The 20,263-nt window shown below is 35.4% G+C and overlaps 1 protein-coding gene and 1 pseudogene across 1 annotated transcript; one reads left to right on the top strand and one right to left on the bottom strand.

Moving 5' to 3' along the window:
- Positions 1 to 3,450: 3,450 nt before the first annotated feature.
- Positions 3,451 to 5,939, top strand: LOC120214519 (tyrosine-protein phosphatase RLPH2-like). Its single transcript, XM_039212407.1, has 4 exons — positions 3,451 to 4,050; positions 5,157 to 5,224; positions 5,318 to 5,497; positions 5,602 to 5,939. Exons 1-4 carry the CDS (start codon positions 3,540 to 3,542, stop codon positions 5,761 to 5,763), a joined length of 921 nt encoding a protein of 306 aa, XP_039068338.1. The 5' UTR covers positions 3,451 to 3,539; the 3' UTR covers positions 5,764 to 5,939.
- Positions 5,940 to 7,704: 1,765 nt separating this feature from the next.
- Positions 7,705 to 12,440, bottom strand: LOC120214518 (annotated as a pseudogene).
- Between the last annotated feature and the right edge of the window lie 7,823 nt (positions 12,441 to 20,263).

Here is a 20,263-nt window from a genome sequence, read left to right as displayed (position 1 = left end):
AATAAAATATAATATTTTATTAAAAATTAAACAATAATAGAATAGCACTATCAATCCCAAATGGCTATAAATATGTTGAGCGTCAAGATGAAGCAGTTGATTTTGTTCTTCCATTTGAATAGATCCGTACAAAAAACAAAATGTTAACAATAATAAATTAATCTAAACAAGAAAAATTCTATCTAAAATTAATCTAAATTAACTATATAATTCTAGCTGATTTTTTACAATAATGTAGTTGAAAAAATTGTTCAGAATTATTTCTTTAAATAGGGTGATTGCTCCCCAAAGACGCATTTTAGTCCATGCGACTCAAAAATAAAATTTGGGGATTTTTTTATATTTTATTTTTTATTTAAGTTTTAATCTTTATATAAAAAATTGGGAAGGCTAAATTTTAGGGTGATTTTACTGAAATATCACCCTGACATATAATAATTACCTGTCAGACATAATTTCTCCTAATTTTATATATTTAGCGCCCTTTCTTAGAAAGCACAGATCACTATTTGCTCCTTCGCAGGGTTTTGTCCGAGTTGGCGCCACGTAAGGGAAGAAGCAGATGACGTTGAAACTTTGACATATTCAGCATTTTGAAAAAATATGCTTTAAAAAATTTAAAAAAATAAAACTATAGGGATTAACATCGTAATTTAATACATATTAGAGCTTAATGAGATTAACTTATATAGACATATTGGAATGTTTAAGTTATGTTTCTTGACAATGTGAGATAAAAGCTAAAAGGTGTATTTATTGACAATGTGTTAATTCAAATATTTAAAATATAAATAAATATATTAAAAATAAAATACTAAAAAATGATAAATAATAAATTATTCAAAAAAAATATATATTATACATAATATATAACAAGTTATGAGACATTTTCATAAAGACCCTTAACAGAGTTTGGATTGATTATCTATATAACAAATTGGACATGATTAATATCTATGCTTTAACTTGAGGAGAGTTTTAGGGATTTGCAGCTTAAATCTTATAGATTAATATATATTGTATTTGATGTAGAATATTATATAATTAATATAGAATATTATATAATTAATATAGGATATTACTTTACATATTGTAGATCTTTATATTTGTAAATATACATGTAATGTTTATGAATATAAATAAGGAGCATTGATCTCTGTTTTATAGTTTCTAAACACTGTCAAGAAATATAACCTAAACACTACAAAATGCCTATATAAGCTAACCGCATTAAGCTCTTCAACTCATGGAACTAATATATATTAAATTACAATGTTAGTCCCTATATATTTTTAATTTTTTAAAGTATATATATATTTTTAAAATTCTAAGGCGCGGATGACGACCCACACATTGTCAGAATATGTCAGAGGTTCAGTCATACGCGCCTTCTCTTACGTGGCGCCAGCTCGGACAAAACCCTGCGAACGATCCGTGTCTTGTGATAAATAGTGTTAGATCGGTAAAATTAAGAGAAAAAGTGTCTGATAGATAATTATTACCTGTCAGGGTGATATTTCAGTAAAATCACAAAATTTGAGGGAGGGGGAGAGAGACGCAATGTGATCTAGAATTGGGGGGAGAGACGCATTGTGATCCAAAGGAAGAAGAGTAGCATAGTATTTCATGCGACCTTGTACGATCTCCTGTGTACGGTAGCATTTATCTCATTCGAGCAAATAAAAAATAAAATATGAAAAAAATCTCAAAATTTATATTAAAGTCACATTGATTGTAATGTGTCTTTGGGGTGTAAGAATAAAAGAAATAATTTCGAGAATACACTATTCGAATAATTTTTTTCCAATTGCATTATTGTAAAATATCAGCCATCTAATTATATACTAATATTTGATTAAAATAAAAAAATACATTTACCTCTAATATCTAATATTCGAACGGAAAGCGAACACTTTTCCCTTCTTTCTTTCTGTCTCTCTTCACTCTTCGCTCTTCACTCTTCACTCTTCACTCTTCACTCTTCACTCTTCACTCTTCACTCTTCACTCTTCACTCTTCACTTCACTTGGATGAAACTGAAACATGAAGCATGGTGCGAATATTCAGTGATGGATTTAAAAATATTTTTTTGAGTAAATATATATATATATATATATTAACAATATAAAATTATTAAATAAAATGAATACAAATAAAATTTTAATATAAATATAAAAAATTTCAAAATAAACACTATTAATATAAAAAATAACTAATAGATAAAATTTCGAATCACCTTCATCCAGATGTGGCTCCCTCACCGCCAACAGATATATTCATCACCATGCTTTCACTTGAGAGATTCAAATGGGTACAATAATTGTGGTGCTGCAGGTGAGGTTTCAGTGCATGTGAGGGGAAGGAAATAATGTTGTATTTTCACGCCGTGTCCAGAGTACTGCATGCAAACAAAACTGGTGCGGAGGGGGCTCAGAGTGTCGCATGGAAAATATTTTATTTAAAAAAGTAAGAATTAAATTTAATTTAAAAACAGGTAATAATTACCTTTTGGGTACTTGCCATGCAGGTGATGCCGTAGCTTACAATTCATACACATAATCAATTACAAAAGTGATAATTTTTTAGCTACCCCATAAAAAGGGAGGGGGTGTTTGGGCAGGGCCGGCTCTGATTTTAATTTATATTAATTTATTATATTTTAATAGATTAAATTAAAAATAAGATTCATAAATATTTATATACAATTTTTTTATATTAATATAAGAAGATTCATAAACTTATTTTTTATTGATTTATTATTCTTATCATAACGTTAAAAATTATATTAATATATTAAATTAAAAGCATGACCCATAAATATTAATAAACTAAATTAAAAGTAGGGTCCATAAATTTATTTTTTATTGACTTATTAAAAGAATGTTGTAATAATTTTAAGATTATTTTTTCTCATAATAATTTGTCGAATGTTGATGTAGATGATTTTTTTCTAAAAATAAAGTGTTAAAATTGACTTTGCCAAATGTATTTATGTCAGCGCTTGAAGTTCTTAAGTGTGTTAAACCTAGAGATTGTTATCCTAATGTTTCAATTGCTTATCGAATCTTATTAACAATACTGGTAACGGTAGCATCTGCGGAAAAAAGTTTTTTAAAGCTGAAATTATTGAAAAATTACTTGAGGTAAAAAATGTCACAAGAAAGATTGAATGGGCTCGCTATGTTATATATTGAGAAAATATGTTGGAAAACATTAATGTTGACACTATAATCAATGATTTTACATCAAGAAATGCTCGAAGATAATGTTTTTTATAAATATTTATATATTTAAATATGTTTTTGACATTTTTAATATTATAATAAATTAATATTTATTTAATTTAATAAAAAAGTAATTAAAATTTAATATTATATGTTTTTTAATATTTTTTTAAATTAGAGTCCAATTTTTTTTAATTTTATCCCGGGCCAAGAAAATGTGCCCTGTGGCTGGGTGGAACGATTAACTTTGGCTATTTGATTTTTCTTTTCGCTTTGATTTCTAAAAAAAGAAGAAGAAGAAGAAGAAGAAGGGAAATGGCAGATCCCAACAACAAACCCAGAACGATAATCTGCATAGGAGACATCCATGGCCACATCACAAAGCTCCTCAATCTTTGGTCGAACCTCGAATCCCACATCGACCCAGAATCCTTTAACACCGCCACCGTCATCTTCCTCGGCGACTACTGTGATCGCGGACCCGACACACGCAAAGTGATCGATTATTTAATCTCGTTGCCGAACCGATATCCGAATCAGAAGCACGTGTTTTTGTCGGGGAACCACGACTTCTCTTTCGCGGCGTTTGTCGGGGCGTTGCCGGGAGAGTTCGAGGCGGAGGGCACGTGGCGGGAGTATGCGGATAATGAGGAAAGGGAAGGGTGGTTTAAGGGAGAAGGTTACGAGAAGATGCATCTGCAAGGAAGGATATGGGGTGGTTGTATAAATGCCGAGTATAATGCTACCGAAGGGATGGGTTGTAAAGGTTCCATTTATGATGCTGCTCCCACGTTTGAATCTTATGGAGTCCCTCATGGAGCTTCTGGTAATCCATCCATCCTTTCTTTCTCTTTCTTTTTATTTCTTATTTTTTTGATCTTTGGGTTATTCTCATTTTGTCGTATGGCTTTTGATTCAGTAGTATATGGAGATTAAGGCAGATTTTAAAAAATGAATTTCGTATAAATTATAATTTTTATAAAACGGTGTTTGGATGATATTGTATAATTCTTTATTAGTTAATAATTTTTTAAAAATTTTACTAATTATAAACATTTGTTTTCCACAAATCAAATACTAAAAAAAATGAAAAAAAGGTTTTTCAAAAAATCAATTACAAGGAAACAATCAGACTTTAACCTTGTTAGATATTCATTTTTCGAGTGGATTATTGTATTTGAAATGGATTCATGATCCATTTTTGTTATGATTCTGGATTGTATGTTTCTGAAGGAATGGATTGATTGTTTTCTTGTAACAAACCGAAAAATCCCTAAATTAAAACCTTAGAATTTGAAAGATTTTGACCTAAATTCCTAAATTAAAAGAATGACCAAATTGTAAAATTGGGAAGTTGGAGTCGTTTTTCCGAAAACCCTAGACAATGTATTGACTTGCTTTGTAATTAACCATTTTTATTTGGAATCAAAACTCTTCCCCTGATTATATCAGTGTGTGGGGCTCCCATTCCCCCGGTCCCCGTTGTTTCTTCAAACCCTAGCAGCAAACCCCCACCTTCCGTCCTAGCCGAGCTGCCGTTCGTAATTTAAACTATTAAGTTCATAATAAATCATGTAAATTGTATAACTATTTGTATTGCAATCTAAAAATCTATTCAAGATATTCTTGTAACCGAAATTATGACTAATTGCCTAACTTTTTAGAGTAGGCATGTAATATTTTATGTTAAAGTCTACTGTAATGTAATATTTTCGGTTGTAATCAAAATTATTATAAATTGTATAACATTTTAGGTTGTATAAGATAATATTTTATGTTAAAACTCTCACAAAATATCCTTAAGTTAGGTCGCGGCACAGCAGAACTAGTACGTGAATCAGTTAGCTTTTCTGGATAAGAATTATTCTCTTTTAATCTGAAGCAAAATCTTGCCTTATTCTTAATAAAAAAGCTTGATTTTTGTTGTCTAAGATTTGATGGAGGTTGTTCCCGAGGACCACAAGAAATTTCTAGCAGAGATGGTTTGGGTTCATGAAGAGGTAAATCCTAATGTGCTATAAGCAAATCTTTAGTTTCTACTTTCTTGAGAGTAAATATAGCAACTTAGTGTTTTGAGGGTGCAATTTCTCCAGGATGATGTTTGTATTGAGACACAGGAAGGAGTTAAACACTGTAAATTGATTGCTGTTCATGCTGGTCTAGAGAGAGGTAAAAATGTCCAAGAGCAGCTCGAATTTCTGAAAGCCAGAGACGCCCGTGTGCCCATAGTAACTGGTCTCAGCGGCAGGAAGGATGTCTGGGATATCCCCAAGGTAAACTACTCGAATCCGTCTTCAACATTGTTTTACTTATGCACACAGATCATAACATGATTCTCAAGAGTGATGCAAGTGTTTTGGTGCTGAATATGTTGCAGGAGCTAACTGAGACAATTGTGGTAAGTGGTCACCATGGGAAACTTCATATTGAAGGTCTTAGGTTGATTATTGATGAAGGCGGGGGACGTGAGGGTAATCCGGTGGCTGCAATCGTGCTTCCTTCGATGAAGGTAGTCCGTGACACTAATCGTTTTTCTTAGTTTTAAGTATCTAGAAGAAGGTGTTCATCATTTTCTTGTGAACTTTGATGCACTTATTTGATAGCTTTTACTGTAATCAAGTTCTTAAACCAACAATTTATATATTTGTTGGAATCAATTATTAAGGGTGTAGATGAACAGAGCGTTCGAAGAATTGTTCCTGAATCGTTCGCTTATCAAGCTAAATAAATGAGTATGAACAAACTTTTTAATTTTATTTAATAAAAGAACAAACATAAACAGAGGTGTACTGTTCATTTATGTTTACAACCAAGCTCCTTTATTGACTTGTTTATCGACTCAGTTATAATCTTCTTTATCGACTTGTTTATCGATGAAAGCGGGGGACGTGAGGGTAATCCGGTGGCTGCAATCGTGCTTCCTTCGATGAAAGTAGCCCGTGACACTAATCGTTTTTCATAGTTTTAAGTATCTAGAAGAAGGTGATCATCATTTTCTTGTGAACTTTGATGCACTTGTTTGATAGCTTTTATTGTAATCAAGTTCTTATAACAATTTATATATTTGTTGGAATCAATTATTAAGTGTGTAGATGAACAGAGACTTCGACAAATAGTTCGTGAATTGTTCACTTATTAAGTTAAATAAACGAGTATGAACAAACTTTTTAATTTTATTTAATAAAATATTAAACATAAATAGAGCTGTGTTTTATTTGCTTTTATTTACAACCAAGCTCCTTTATTGACTTGTTTTCATTTGTTGACTTGGTTATAAGCTAGCTTATTGACTCATTTTCTCGGCGTTTTTACTCAAAAATACCCTAACAACGAAATATTACCTGTCATACACCCTTTTTTCAAATATTATTGATCTAGTACCCTTTGTGACAAAGCGAAGATCATGAAGCGTGTCTTAGTAGGGTTTTGTCCGAGATGGCGCCACGGTGGAAAGGTGTGGATTATGAGGCGCTCCTTCGTGGGTTTTTGTTTGAGCTGGCGCCACGTTGAAAGACACGGATCATGAAGCGCACCTTCACGTGTTCGTTCGTTTGGCTTGAATAAACATGTTCATTTAACGTTCCCGAACATGTTCGATTAATGTTTTCAAACATGTTATGTTCGATTAACTTTCATTTAAAGTTTTCGTTTTTATCTGCAAGCCAAAGAAAAATAATAAAATTACCCAATTAATCCTTAAGTTTCTTAGGTTTTATAGTTTAAACTCTAAAATTCATCCTATGTTCAATTTAGTCTCTATTATCATTAAAATTTAAAATATAAAATGAGGACCAAGAAAATGAGTGATTTTACCCAAAAATCACCCCAACAACGAAATATTACCTGTCAGGCACCATTTCTCTAAATATTATCGAATTAACACCCTTTCTAACAAAACGCGGATCATGAAGCGTGCCTTCGTGGGGTTCTGTCCGAGCTGGAGCCTCGTTGAAAGGCATTGATCATGAAACACGCCTTCGAAGGAAAATCTGACTCGTACAAGAAGGCGAGTATCATGAAGCGCGCCTTTCATTATGATATTAAAAATCTAAATGAACCTAACATAAACATCTTCAAAAAATAAATAAATGAATTCCATAAATATACAAACGAGTACAGACATAACTTTGTTCACTCAAACTTTTACGCCCCTATCAATTAGGAATATTTAATTTCCTGCAAGCTATATCAGGAATTGTTGGAATTAGTGTTGTAGCCAATATTATTACCGTTGTCCATTTGCTCAAGTAGATTTTGGAAAGAATTTACGGAACATTGTGATTTAGCAACAAGCAAAGCAAGCCAAATGCAACAAAACTGCTCTTCGGTACCCAAATTTACTGAACACTGAATGGCTTTAAGGAATCTATGACACAAGCAAATAACATTTAAAGTTCATATCAAGATGTGAACTTGTATATTTTGTAATCGATGTTTGCAATATTAAAAGAAAAAGAAGAAGAAGAAGAAGAAGATTCATCCCTTGTTTTCTCACAAAAACAAAATGAAAGATTAGGAAAGTTCACTTATTATCTGAATTTTCAGCAGCAGCAGCACCAGCACCGGGCACAACTCCTTTCCTCTTTGAATCCTTTCCGTCCTTTACATCCTCACTGTATTCACTCTCATAATCATCATATTCATCTTCTTCCTGCTCTTCCTCCTCAATCCCCTCTTCCGTGACAGCTCCCTCTTCTGACAAGGGGCCGGTCCTTGTACCTGCTTGACTCCATTTCAATATTTTGATCTTTAGGTTCGTCTTCCTATCACAGCCGATCCAAGAGTCACACAAGCAGAATGCAGTCAAGTTGTACTTTCCCTCGGCAGGAGCCTGGAACTTGCCCATTACTAACCTTGACCCTCTCCTTACTCTCTAGACAGCTTCCCTAACAGCCGCATTTGTCTCCTTCAGGCTTGCCCCTGAGCCTTCCTTCAACTCTTGAATTGCTTTGGATGCTGCTGTTATGGCCACGGCCTCATCCATGAAGCTCACCTTTTGGGAGACCCAAACATCGTTGGACAGAGTCTGCAAGCAGTAACCAGAAATTCTCCTCCTTGTGGAACGGGTAGTAAGGAGCATGGGGAAGAGCTGCAACGAGGCCGCTCCCCCTCTCAAGTGTGATCCAAACACGCATTGTGACGATATCACCTTCTTGTATCCCTTCTTCGCCTTATGTCTATCACATGATATCAACTGTCAAGGAAGGCATCATTTCAAGAACCATCTCCACATCTTTTCTTTCGGTAGGAGATAATCCGGCAACCTGAGTCAGCAGTTCAACCCGGTCTTCTAAGGTCATGTCACGAAAATCTTGAAACGTCCGCACTTTCTGCAGGCATGGTGAAATAGAATTTACAAACCAAGAGTAATAGGAAAACGGATGCAAAATGTTAACTAATGCCATGTCCTATGATTCTTGCATGTTACACCACAACATCAAGGCAACATCTTTTACAGAACATCTTCGCCTCTTTCCAAAACAATATAACTATTTCCACAAATGAGAAAATTTCAATCTGAAGTCTACGAGGCTTCAGCCCATCAACTGACATTTTTCTTTCTAACCCACAAACAATTTAATCCAAAAACAATGTCAAATGGTTGACATAATGTGTCTTGATATAAAGATAATAATCAAGCACCAAACCGATATAACCTGAAGAGCAGCCTACACACAGGTGGCAACACAGTATTCCTGCAGATGCATCAAGACTCTTGGTGCAGTACAAAAACCAATAAAAGGAGCATATCACTACCTTCCGTGCTATCTTTTTAACCATGGCCTCACTAAAATGCGGCAACTGTAGAAACGGTGCAACACCTTCACTAGACCCCCCCCAGCAACCTTTCTTGCACTTAGTGGAATGGCCTGACTCGATGAATAAATAAAAAAAATTAAAATAAAAAAGGTCATCGATATGTTGAGAGATAATAGTGCAAAAAGAAAATTTCTTTAAAAGAGAATGACTAGATATAACAGTATCAGAAACAAATCGAAGTGAAGACAACCTATTGAATTATTAGACGGTGCCACACAAATTGACAACTGATGCGGCAGTGTCAGCCCAAAAAGTAATAATCCACTTCAATCTCCAGAAGGAAATACAGCTTGCTAATTCTAAAAGAGGAAAGTAAATAATCGTGACCCTTTAGGAAATTGATCCTTCTTACACTCAACTTAATGCTAAGGATATGCAAATAAAAAAATCTAATATTAAGTTTTCATAATAACATTTTCCCCTTTGATATTTTGCAAATGAAACACATACACACGGAGGTAACTAAAACATTATATGGCACCAAAATTAGCAGTAAAGGGCCAACTTTTCCGAGAAAAGAAAAAAGATTCCATCCAACGAGTATATAGGCATACCTGAATGATATTCTGAGAAAGCTCAACAGCACCAATTGCAGGTCTCAACCATCAATGCCCTTGAGTAGTGCGTGGTATTAATGCCATATGTGTTCATATATAACATACTGACTATTACAGCTTCCAATGCATGCAGAAAAGAATACGAGGACTTGCAAACAATAGCTTTTCAGAAAAGTATAAGATGGCAGAGAACTTGGGAAATGCACTCAAACATCTCTGCCTGCTACAGAGCAAAATGGTTTTGCAGTCTAGAATTTTCAAAATATTAAGGCCTATTGCATTAATTATCTAGAAAATTATGATTAAGATGAGGGACTGCTATGGATTGCGAGACCAACTTGTTCTTTTTCACTTCTTTACCAAAGAAGCTGAGATGGAAAATGCAATCAATTTTTTACTAAATCCTTCAAAACTCTTAGATGTCACAACAATACCAATTTTTTTTTCAAGAATATCAATCATGTTTAGAGCAACAATATATCAGGAGCTAATCTTATCAATATGTTCAAATATTAATGCAGAGTCAGAGAGAGGGTTTTCAAAAATTGAGTGCAACAAATCCATTAACGTGCTAGAAAAACTCAGTTTTAAATTTACCTTCATCAGTTCCTCAAGAAGGCGGGGTGAAAGCTCAAGCATTCGTCTAAAATCACGCAACAAAGCTGGTGTCAGAGCTTCAGACTCACGAGTCAACTGGCCTTGGATCAACAATTCTGCCTGAAAAGTAGAAAGGTAGTAAATACTACAGCAATTATAATCAGCCTTACCTTCAGAGTATTTGAAAGAATAAGATACTAAAATAAATAGACTAAGGCATGGCTGCATGTGAGTCACCTTTACTAAAGCTGGGTGCTGCTTCCAAAACTTAACTTGTTCTTGGCAAATATTCTTAAGGTCCAAGTTTAGCTCACTCCTAACCAACATAAATAATTTCTGAAGTGGCTCCCCATCACTTCGCCGAACAGGGATTTCCATGAATTCTGCAGCTTTTATAAAGACATCCAATACCTTGCTGCAAAATTAGAATACTACTGAGAAACGAAAAATGAAAAACAAAGAGGAAGCCTTATTGAACATAGTCAATTAAAGTGAAATTTATGATAGCTTTTAGTTTGACACACTTGACTTCCAGTCTGTGCAATGTCAAGCATCAATGCAACTAGGAGTAAGATGAGAGAAGCCTCTCTCTCTCTCTCTCTCGTTAAAGTAGTTGAATTGTTGGCTGGTGGGAAATTTTGAGCCATTACTGAAATTTTCTACATATTTAAATACACAAAGCAATACTTTCTTTTCTTTATGAAGTTAACAAAAAGCACTGGTTTACTTTGTTTTTACAATAAACATCAGTTGAAGAAATATGTACCTTGGAGCTAAAGAAGGTTTCATGAAATAGTAGTAGGCTGACAAAGTTTGATGCATCACATAATTTCCTGTATATTTGGTTGATCTTGAGAGATATATAACACCAAAGGCAGAAGAATGCACACTCCAACTATTCCCAAAAGAAGTATTCCACCTGATACTCCATCAATATTCAACAGGAGTGGAGGTAGTGCTATACCCATTTGAAGCCCCTTAATTATGAATGCAATGAAAAAAAAGATCAGAATTAAAATCCGTCATCCGCGAAACTAGTAGTGTCCGCAATAACAGATGAAACAAAGAATCCTGTTACCTGCCTGCCATCAGGGTGACCATACTTTTCAAAATTCTCCCGAGATACTGGATCTGTCAGGGCCTGATAAGCCTTTGAAATGTATTCAACAAAATAATCATGGGCCTCTGACATGAACAGGGAGGAGGAAAAGGTGGATAGGTATTAGGTCTTTAGGGGGGAAAATGATCTGCTAAGAAAACCAGATATTGAAACAACTATTAAAACGTATAACCTGGATCCGGATTTTTATCAGGATGATATTGAATGGAATGTCTCCTATATGCCTTCTTTATGTCAGAATCTGAGGCTCCAGGTTCAAGACCAAGAATACTAAATGGCTCAAACACTTTAACCTGAGAATCAAGAGAAACGAAGATTAATCATGTTCTATCATGAAAAAGCCAAGGCACACCACATACACAACAATGTTGAAGAAACAAACAAACTGGTTGTTTGCATTAATATATTAATACATGACCAAGCAGATATTAGCATATATGACCATCACTCCACATTCAAAAACAAAAACAATTAGGGGAGAATGAATGTCTACATTTTTTTCAAACCACGTTTAAGATTTAAATTCTGCACCTACACCGAAAGTTCCATTAGAGAGTACGAGGTTTAGCAATAGACTATCGAATATAATCATATTGTTATCGGAAATTAAGCACGAATGGAGTACCTCATGACTTGTATGCTTGATATAGTATATCAGCGCCCCCAAGACAATCCAAAGAAGCACAAGGGTAAGATTACTGCATGTAGAGAAGTTTGAGATCTGCCAAATCAATCCAAAGGATCAGAAACATTACTCAAACTGAAATACCATTCCAAAAATGAAAGGAAACTGGAAGCAAACCAACCCATTTGAAAAATGATTTCTATACTTCCCAGAAAGAGAACACACGGAACACTGGCAGTGGATAGCTATCGCCTTCTTTGAAAAAGTGCTTAATATCTTAACTAGAGTGTATGGCACTAATGGCAAAGCCACTATAGTGAACACAAAGATTGGGAACAAAGCACTGTTCTCCTCTGAAGCACCCATAGTCACCTTCTTACTTCAAAAAAAAAAAAAAATTCAAGGAATTCTTTTCTTCTTCATGCAACTCTGAAAATAATTCAACAAACAATCAACAACAACAAAAAACCACAGATAAGATGTTAATTCAAAATATGCATAAATCCAATTCTCCTTTAACATAAAAAAAGAATAAATGTTCTGTAAAATTAACTACTTTAACATCTCGAACCAAAACTACCATTAAATTAAAAATGATAAAATTAATTAACATAAAATTACTATTCCCATCAATTCTCTAGTAGTTAACCTAAAACTGGAAATTACCGCGCATTAACATCTAACTTCAATGAATTTCCATTCCAGGAAAATAAATAAATAAAGCCATATGTATATATGCTTCAATGTATTGATTTAATAAAGAAAAAAAGGAGAAGCAAAACCGTGAGTGTTAAATTACCAAAGCTGAGCGAATTTCTGTGGCGCAAGCAGAGAGTTTCAGTAGAAGAAAATTCGTTTTTATTGTTATTATCATTCTTTGGTTAAGAGAGATGTTAGAGCATACCAGATCTCTCTGATTCGAAGCCCAACAACCTCCTCCACTCTCTATTAGCCAGCCCTTTATTCCCTTACCCTACCCCAATTTTTTCTTTTTATAAAAATAGCGCATTTGTAAAATTAGTACAGTTATTTCCTTAAAAAAAATCAAACAAATTGATATTGTTTTGAAAATAATAAGTAAAAATTTAAAAGAAAATATTTATTTGTTGGTAAAGTAATGGTTCTATGGGTATTCATATATATTCAAAGACTTTTAATCATGTGATAATAAACATTTATATTTTTTTGACATCTACGATGTTAAAATTCAAGACCTCAAAGAATAACAACAAATTTCTTAATCATTGAGATCGCTTAATTCATATATTTTTTAATATTAATTGTTGAATTAGGATCATCTAATTTTTTTTGGAGATCAATAAAATAGTGTCATATAATACTTGAAATGTGTAATAATCGTATGATTTGATTTGCAGGAGTTGATTATATCCAACCAAGATGGATATATTGATGCTATTGTGGGAATGAAACCAGAAATTTGGATGGTTCTTGATCCTCTTTCAGCTCTTGGTGATCGTAAAGATGACATCCATGTGATGTGTATTAGCTCTCATTGGTCAGCTTTGGAATATTTACAGGTTGGGGGATTGATCGGAGGCGGGCATAGACAGTCGTCCCTGAAAATTTAAAAGAGAAAATAACCTCAGTGACCAAAAATCTCATATAATATACGATTTTAACCAACTTTTTTCGGATTTGCCAAAATGACCAACAAAATCGCAATGCGATCGCAAATTCGCAACGCGATCTCCATTATCGCAAATTCGCGTTGCATTTTCGCAATGCGATAGTTGAAAATCGCGTTGCGATGGTCTACAGTATCGTTGCGATTTTCCCAATTCGCAATGCGAATAAGTAAATCGCAACGCGAATTGGGAAAATCGCAATGCGATACTGACTATCGCAATGCGATAATAAAAAATCGCAACGAGATACTTACTTTCGCAACGCGATACTGACTTTCGCAACGCGATAATACATAATCGCAATGCGATTTTCAAAGCGCCATTAGTATCCTGGCCAAGTATTTTATTTTTAAATTCCAAACATGAATATTAATATATTGGAACACTGAACTGTCCACAGTATATCCCGTAATCGCAACTCATAACCTAAAACCTAAAATCACAACTCAGTCCCATCTCCATCTCTCACTCTCTCACTCATCTCCGACGAAATCCATCCCCATCTCCGGCGAAATCCGTCTATCTAAATCTCTCAGAGCCACCCTCACAATCAGAAATGGAAAATCAACCAAATCAACCAACGAGGGTTAGTTTTTTTAATTATTTTCTTTTTGAAATTTTTGCATTATTATTAGGTTTTTCATATTGAAATTGATGATAAGTTTACTGGTAATTTCAATAATAGATTAACCATTTCACTTAGATTGCTTATTAAATCAACCAAGAATCGCAACGCGAAATGCAAATCGCAACGCGATTTTAGTTTCGCGTTGCGATTCTCTCGTTGCGATAGTCATTTTCGTGTTGCGATTTTCATTTTCAGAAACTATTCTTCTTCTGCAAATTGAAACTTGAATGAATTGCATTACTTCAACCAAAAAACAAAGACAAATACGAAATTCACAGTGTTGCATATTTAAGTTTGAAGAATAAACTACTACTATTTATGTTTATTATTGTTTTTGGTATATCTTCACAGTGTAGTTTTTGGTATATCTAATTTAGTATGTTTATTGTTTTTGTAGAACTTTTATTCGGCTCAATTGACCTTGAGAAATAAAGTCATCATGGCCAAAACAATTGCGTCGAAGCTTTCACCTGCACAAAGAAAAATGTTTGAGGATACATGCTTCGGGCCATGGCTGAAAGTACAACATCCCGGTGGAGATGCGATGTTGACACACCTGTTTCTTCAAACCATGACTAGCAATCTACCAGAGACTATACAACGTCGTGATGAAGAGATATGGTTTGATTTTCCACCGGCGTATACGTGTTTTGGGCGGGAGGAGTTTTGCTTAATCACCGGTCTACGCTTCGGACACGATGATATAGGTCGGTACACTAGACACATTACCCGCCCATCATGGCTATCCCGGATTTTTCCTGAGCTGGAGAGGCCGAGTCTACACGTAGAAGACCTGACAAGATTTTTGAATAATAAAGATGGTTTTACTCGGATGGATGACGTCGACGTTATCCGAGTATGCCTTCTAATTCTTTTGCATGCCGGCTTTTTAGGTAGAGAGGTCAGACAACCTATTCCAAATGATCTAATCAAATTGGTAGAAGACCTAAATGCGTGGAACCTGTTTCCGTGGGGCTCGTATTTATGGAAAGCTACATGGAATAAGTTATCGTCTGCCTTGGATGATCGAAAAAGTTTGCATGGCGATGGTTCCAAATACACTTTGACAGGCTTTATTTGGGCCTTTAAGGTAAGAATTTTGATATGATGTTTCCAAAATTATAAGTAATTATTTAACAATTACTAATGTTTGTTATTATATTGTTTGTAGATTTGGATATTTGAGGCCTTTCCCGCCATGAAGACATATGCAATAAAAACTTCAAATGATATTCCCAGGGCTATTTCCTGGAAGAGGAAACGAACCTTGCAATGGGAAGATTTACTACGGTATACAACAATAAATAATGTAAGTTAACATAAATACTACCATATGTTTATAAAAAAGTTATTAGTAGTACACGTTTAACTTTGTTTGAGCTTTTATATTGTTAGGAGGCCAACACTCCTCTACAAAGGCTGACACCCACGGAAGCTGAGCTTGCCACTGATTGGTGGCAAGCTAGTAAGCGTTTTTTTGATGGAACGGTTGATGAGCAGCCTCCACTTCGGGAGCCATCACCTCGCCCAGAGCTATCACCTCACCCAGAGCCATCATCTGATCGACCCGGCTATACACCTCCACAACGACAACCATCACCTATTATGTCACATCATCGAGCCTCTTCTCCACCATCACCGCAAGATAGGCGACCGGCAAAGATGCCACGACGTTTATCTCCCTGTTCTCCACCTCCACCTCAACGGGATGAGTTAGGGGAGTTACGTGATGAGGTCAATGCCTTGCGTGAGGAGGTCGGTACTTTACGCAAAGACGATGGTGCATGGCGTGTTGAGGTGTCTACATTACGCGTGAGGTAGCCGCTCTACGTGAGATGGTAGCATCGTTGCAGAATGAGGTTCATACTCTACGCAACGAGGTAAGTTTAAGATTTTTCATACTCGTAATTCATTCGGTTGCTGCCAATACTGCTAAACTGTTTTTGTTAGTATTTGTTTTTGGTTTTGTTTTTGTCTTTTGGTTGAAGTAATGCAATCCATTCAAGTTTCAATTTGCAGAAGAAGAATAGTTTACTTTCGCAACATGAAAATGACTATCGCAACGCGGAAATGGCTATCGCAATGCGAAATGAAAATCGCAACGACAAAATTGCAATGCGAAATGAAATCGCAACGAAAAAATCACAACGCGAAATGAAAATCGCAATGTGATTTGTGTTTCGCGTTGCGATTTTGTCGTTGCGATTTCATTTCACGTTGCGATTTTGTCGTTGCGATTTTCATTTCGCATTACGATAGCCATTTCCGCGTTGCGATAGTCATTTCGCGTTGCGATTTTAAGTTTCGTGTTGCGAAAGTAAACTATTCTTCTTCTGGAATGTTTATATATGTTGTCCTTTTAAATGTTTATATAAGTGCTTACTTCTGGAATGTTATCTGAGCATTTTGTGAACTATGATAGAATAATGATTTGGGTGAATACAATGCTAGTTTGAAACATATTTGTCTTTGTTTAATATCATGTCTGTTTATTTACTGATTTATGTATTAATTTTTTTTAGCGGCCCGATAAGGTGGATGCTTTACGTCGGGTTTTCCTTGCACGACGGAGTTCACGCATCAGACGGCGTGGACGTGCTATTACGTCTCCGTTCACCCCAATGGTGCGAAGACTCCGCAAGAAGAAGCCCGACTCTCCGGTCATCCCTCAAGAGTCCCCTCCAATCGTTCAAGAGGCCCCTATTCTCCCTCAAGATTCCCCCCCACCGTTCAAGAGGCCACTGTCATCGTTGAAGAGGTCCCTCCCACCATTCCAGAGCCCGATTCACATGGGGTAATATATCGAAGTATTGAGAAACCCCCACCGGTTTCGGACATGATGGATGAGAGTTGGCTCTCGTATGAGTTACCGGCTAGTACCATTCCGGTATCTGAAGTGGAGAGGAGACAACTACCGGAAACAATTGTGGATAATACCCTTTGGGCTAAGACCGCAGTTGATTTTTATCCACATAAGCGGAGCCAAGGGTGTTACACTGACATTAGCAAACTCAACGATGAAATGTTTTTGTTGCTTGATCGGTCTTGGTGGGGTGTGCTATTAGGGGTTGAAGACAGTGGCTATTTGGATGGGGAGGTAAGACTATATTTGTCTTATATATGATTTTGATTAATTTGTTTAAAAATTAATGTAATTCACTAATATATGTATTTTTTTGTAAAACAGCATATCGATGCGTGGGTGTCACGTCTACTAATAATAAGGAAGCTTAGGAAAAATAAAAAAATTCGCTATATACAATAATGCCGACGGCTTTTCACGCAGTTCACTTGAAGAATCAACGAGATGAATCATTTTTGTTGGGCAATGGACAAGCTAAACTTTATCCTGCATGGTGGGAGGTCGATACGGTTAGTGTTTATTTTTTAAATTTTTTAAAGGTGTTCATAAATAAGTGCGCAAATAAATGAATTATTACTTATGATCGCAGGTGTTTATCCCTGTTTTGGAACGTCGTCACTGGCTTCTCGTCCAACTTCAGCTCCCATCCCTGAAGATAATAGTGTATGACAGCATGATCAATTACATATTACTGTCTGATTTGAGAGATATTTTCAAGGGATGGAGCTCTCATTTGGCTAAATTCTTGGATGGGATTAAGTATTGGAGTCATTCTGGACACAAGAAGCCAAAGAAGTTCAATGTCACAGTTGTCAGAGACGAGACCGCGCCACAGCAATCGCCGGGAGCCAAGGGGATTGTGGTCCTCTCGTATGCCTTTTCTTGGCGCGTTTGACGACGGGAAGCACAGAGTTTTTACCTCCCACCGATAGAGATAGAGCTGCAGTAGGCTTGTGGTTTCGGCATTATATGGCTAGAGCAATATATTCGAGACGCTGCCTACCTGCATCCGCGTTATGAAAGTGTTCATTGTTAATTGGTAAGTCAAATGCAAGTTTTGTTAACATATATACTCCTTTTGGTTTGAAAATGTTTGGTTAAGTACCTAGAATTCAATAATTTGCTGTTTGTAGGTTTTAGATGTGTAGGAAGTCTTGTTTGAGCAAATGTTTGGTTTCTGCAGGTTAATCCTTAAGTGAGCTGCGTGAAATGGATGTACGGGGTCACAAAGTTGTTGATTCATTGATTCAATAATTGATGAAGAAATAAGAATTATTATTATTTTTTGATTGTTTAATTGATTTGTAAAAGATGATTTGTAAATCTTGATTTGTTTAATTGATGTACATAATTTGTGTTTAAATGTAATAGTTGATTTGTTGATTTTCAATCTGCTTTATGTTGAAGGCAAAACAGACTATCACAACGCGAAATGGCTATCGCAACGAGAAAATCGCAATGCGAAATGAAAATCGCAACGAGAAAATCGCAATGCGATTTTCATTTCGCATTGCGATTTTCTCGTTGCGATAACCATTTTCACGTTGCGATAGCCATTTTCGCGTTGCGATAGTCAAATGAATGTCTAATAAGTGATGACAACTGAACAGATCATAGCAATGTTCAAACTCAAGTTACTAATACATGCCTAACTGAAAATGTTAAAAGTGCACACATAAAATACACATAATGCAAGTTTTGTTAACATATATACTCCTTTTGGTTTGAAAATGTTTGGTTAAGTACCTAGAATTCAATAATAATTGTTAAAAGTTTATGCATGTTAATCCTCGTTGCCTTTTTCATTTCGCATTGCGATTCTATCGTTGCGATTTGCATTTCGCATTGCGATGGTCAAATGATTGCCTTTCGCAATGCGATTCTGACTTTCGCAACGAGATAATACAGAATCGCAATGCGAGTTTCAAAGTTCGCAACAGGTTTTAGTTTCGCAAGCCAAATTTTTTGTGTATATATATACGCAGCAGCAACAACTCATAACCTAAATCCCTAAATCGCAACTCATTCCATCTCCATCTATCACTCTCTCTGGCGACATCCGTTCCTATATCCAACGACATCCTTCCCCATCCGGCAACAGGTCTTAGTTTCGCATCTCGTTTGTTTAGTTACAACCATGAAATCATCTAATGTTGATCATGTTTGGATAGATTTATGTTTTGGAGGGTCATGGGAGAATGTTCATGGTGTTTTACAATATATGCCTTTACCCATGAATCTTCAACTAAAACTGTCATTAAAGAAGTTAACTTATGAAACCCTAATGTTACGTGTTTCAAAGAAATTGAATTTAGAGTCCCTAAGTGGATTTAGGCTATCTTATCAGAGAAATGGTAAAGTTATTTGTTAACCGACAATGAAGATGTTGAACGATTCATTGCTTACATTAATGTTTCAAGTGATGATTACTTGTATATTGTTGAACCTAGAAGTAGTATTGTTGGGTCAGTAGCGGTAGTAATCAACTAAGTGGGTCTCAAAACCCACAGCCTTTCTCTAATCCAAATCCAAATCAACTTTCAGCACCAAATTCCGGTTTTCGTATTGACCAATTAGACGATGATGAGCCAAGAGAAAAAATTGTGAGTACTAGTCAGTATTCGAAATTTGATCTTGGTCAATACCCGGACTTTGATATTGGTCAATACACGGATTTTGATGATGTTTCAGAAGAAGAAACAGACCCTGCGTGTATTTTTGATATTGGTCAATACCCGAATTTTGATGATGAAACACCCGTTACCGAGGAAGATGTTGTTGATGATAATGAGGAGGAAGTTACGACTGTGAATGAACATGTTGAACATCCATTCTGTAATTCATATAATCCTGAAGAAGAAAAAGTCCCCGAAGAAAAGAAAATGCCACGGGAGTATAACTGGAATATGCCAGAATTACTTCAGTTACCGGAAGAAGAGTTGGCAAAGAAAGCAGTTGATTGTTACACAAAAGTTATTCGTATCAAGAAAGATGATTGTTTTGATACAAAGGAAGACTTGAAGATAGCTTTGTATACGAAATGTGTGGAAGATGGCTATCAACTAAAAGTTAACAAATCAAGCAAAGATCGTTTCGAAACAAGGTGTACGATTGACAAAAACTGTACGTGGCGTATGATTGCAAAGAGGATAAAAGATTGCGCAATGTTTCAAGTTAGGACTT

This window comes from Hibiscus syriacus, unplaced genomic scaffold (assembly GCF_006381635.1).
Source record: "Hibiscus syriacus cultivar Baekdansim isolate YM2019G1 unplaced genomic scaffold, ASM638163v2 tig00110065_pilon, whole genome shotgun sequence".
Classification (NCBI taxonomy): Eukaryota; Viridiplantae; Streptophyta; class Magnoliopsida; order Malvales; family Malvaceae; genus Hibiscus; species Hibiscus syriacus.
Note: the sequence above shows the minus strand (reverse complement) of the source record. Positions and strands in the feature narration are given on the sequence as shown.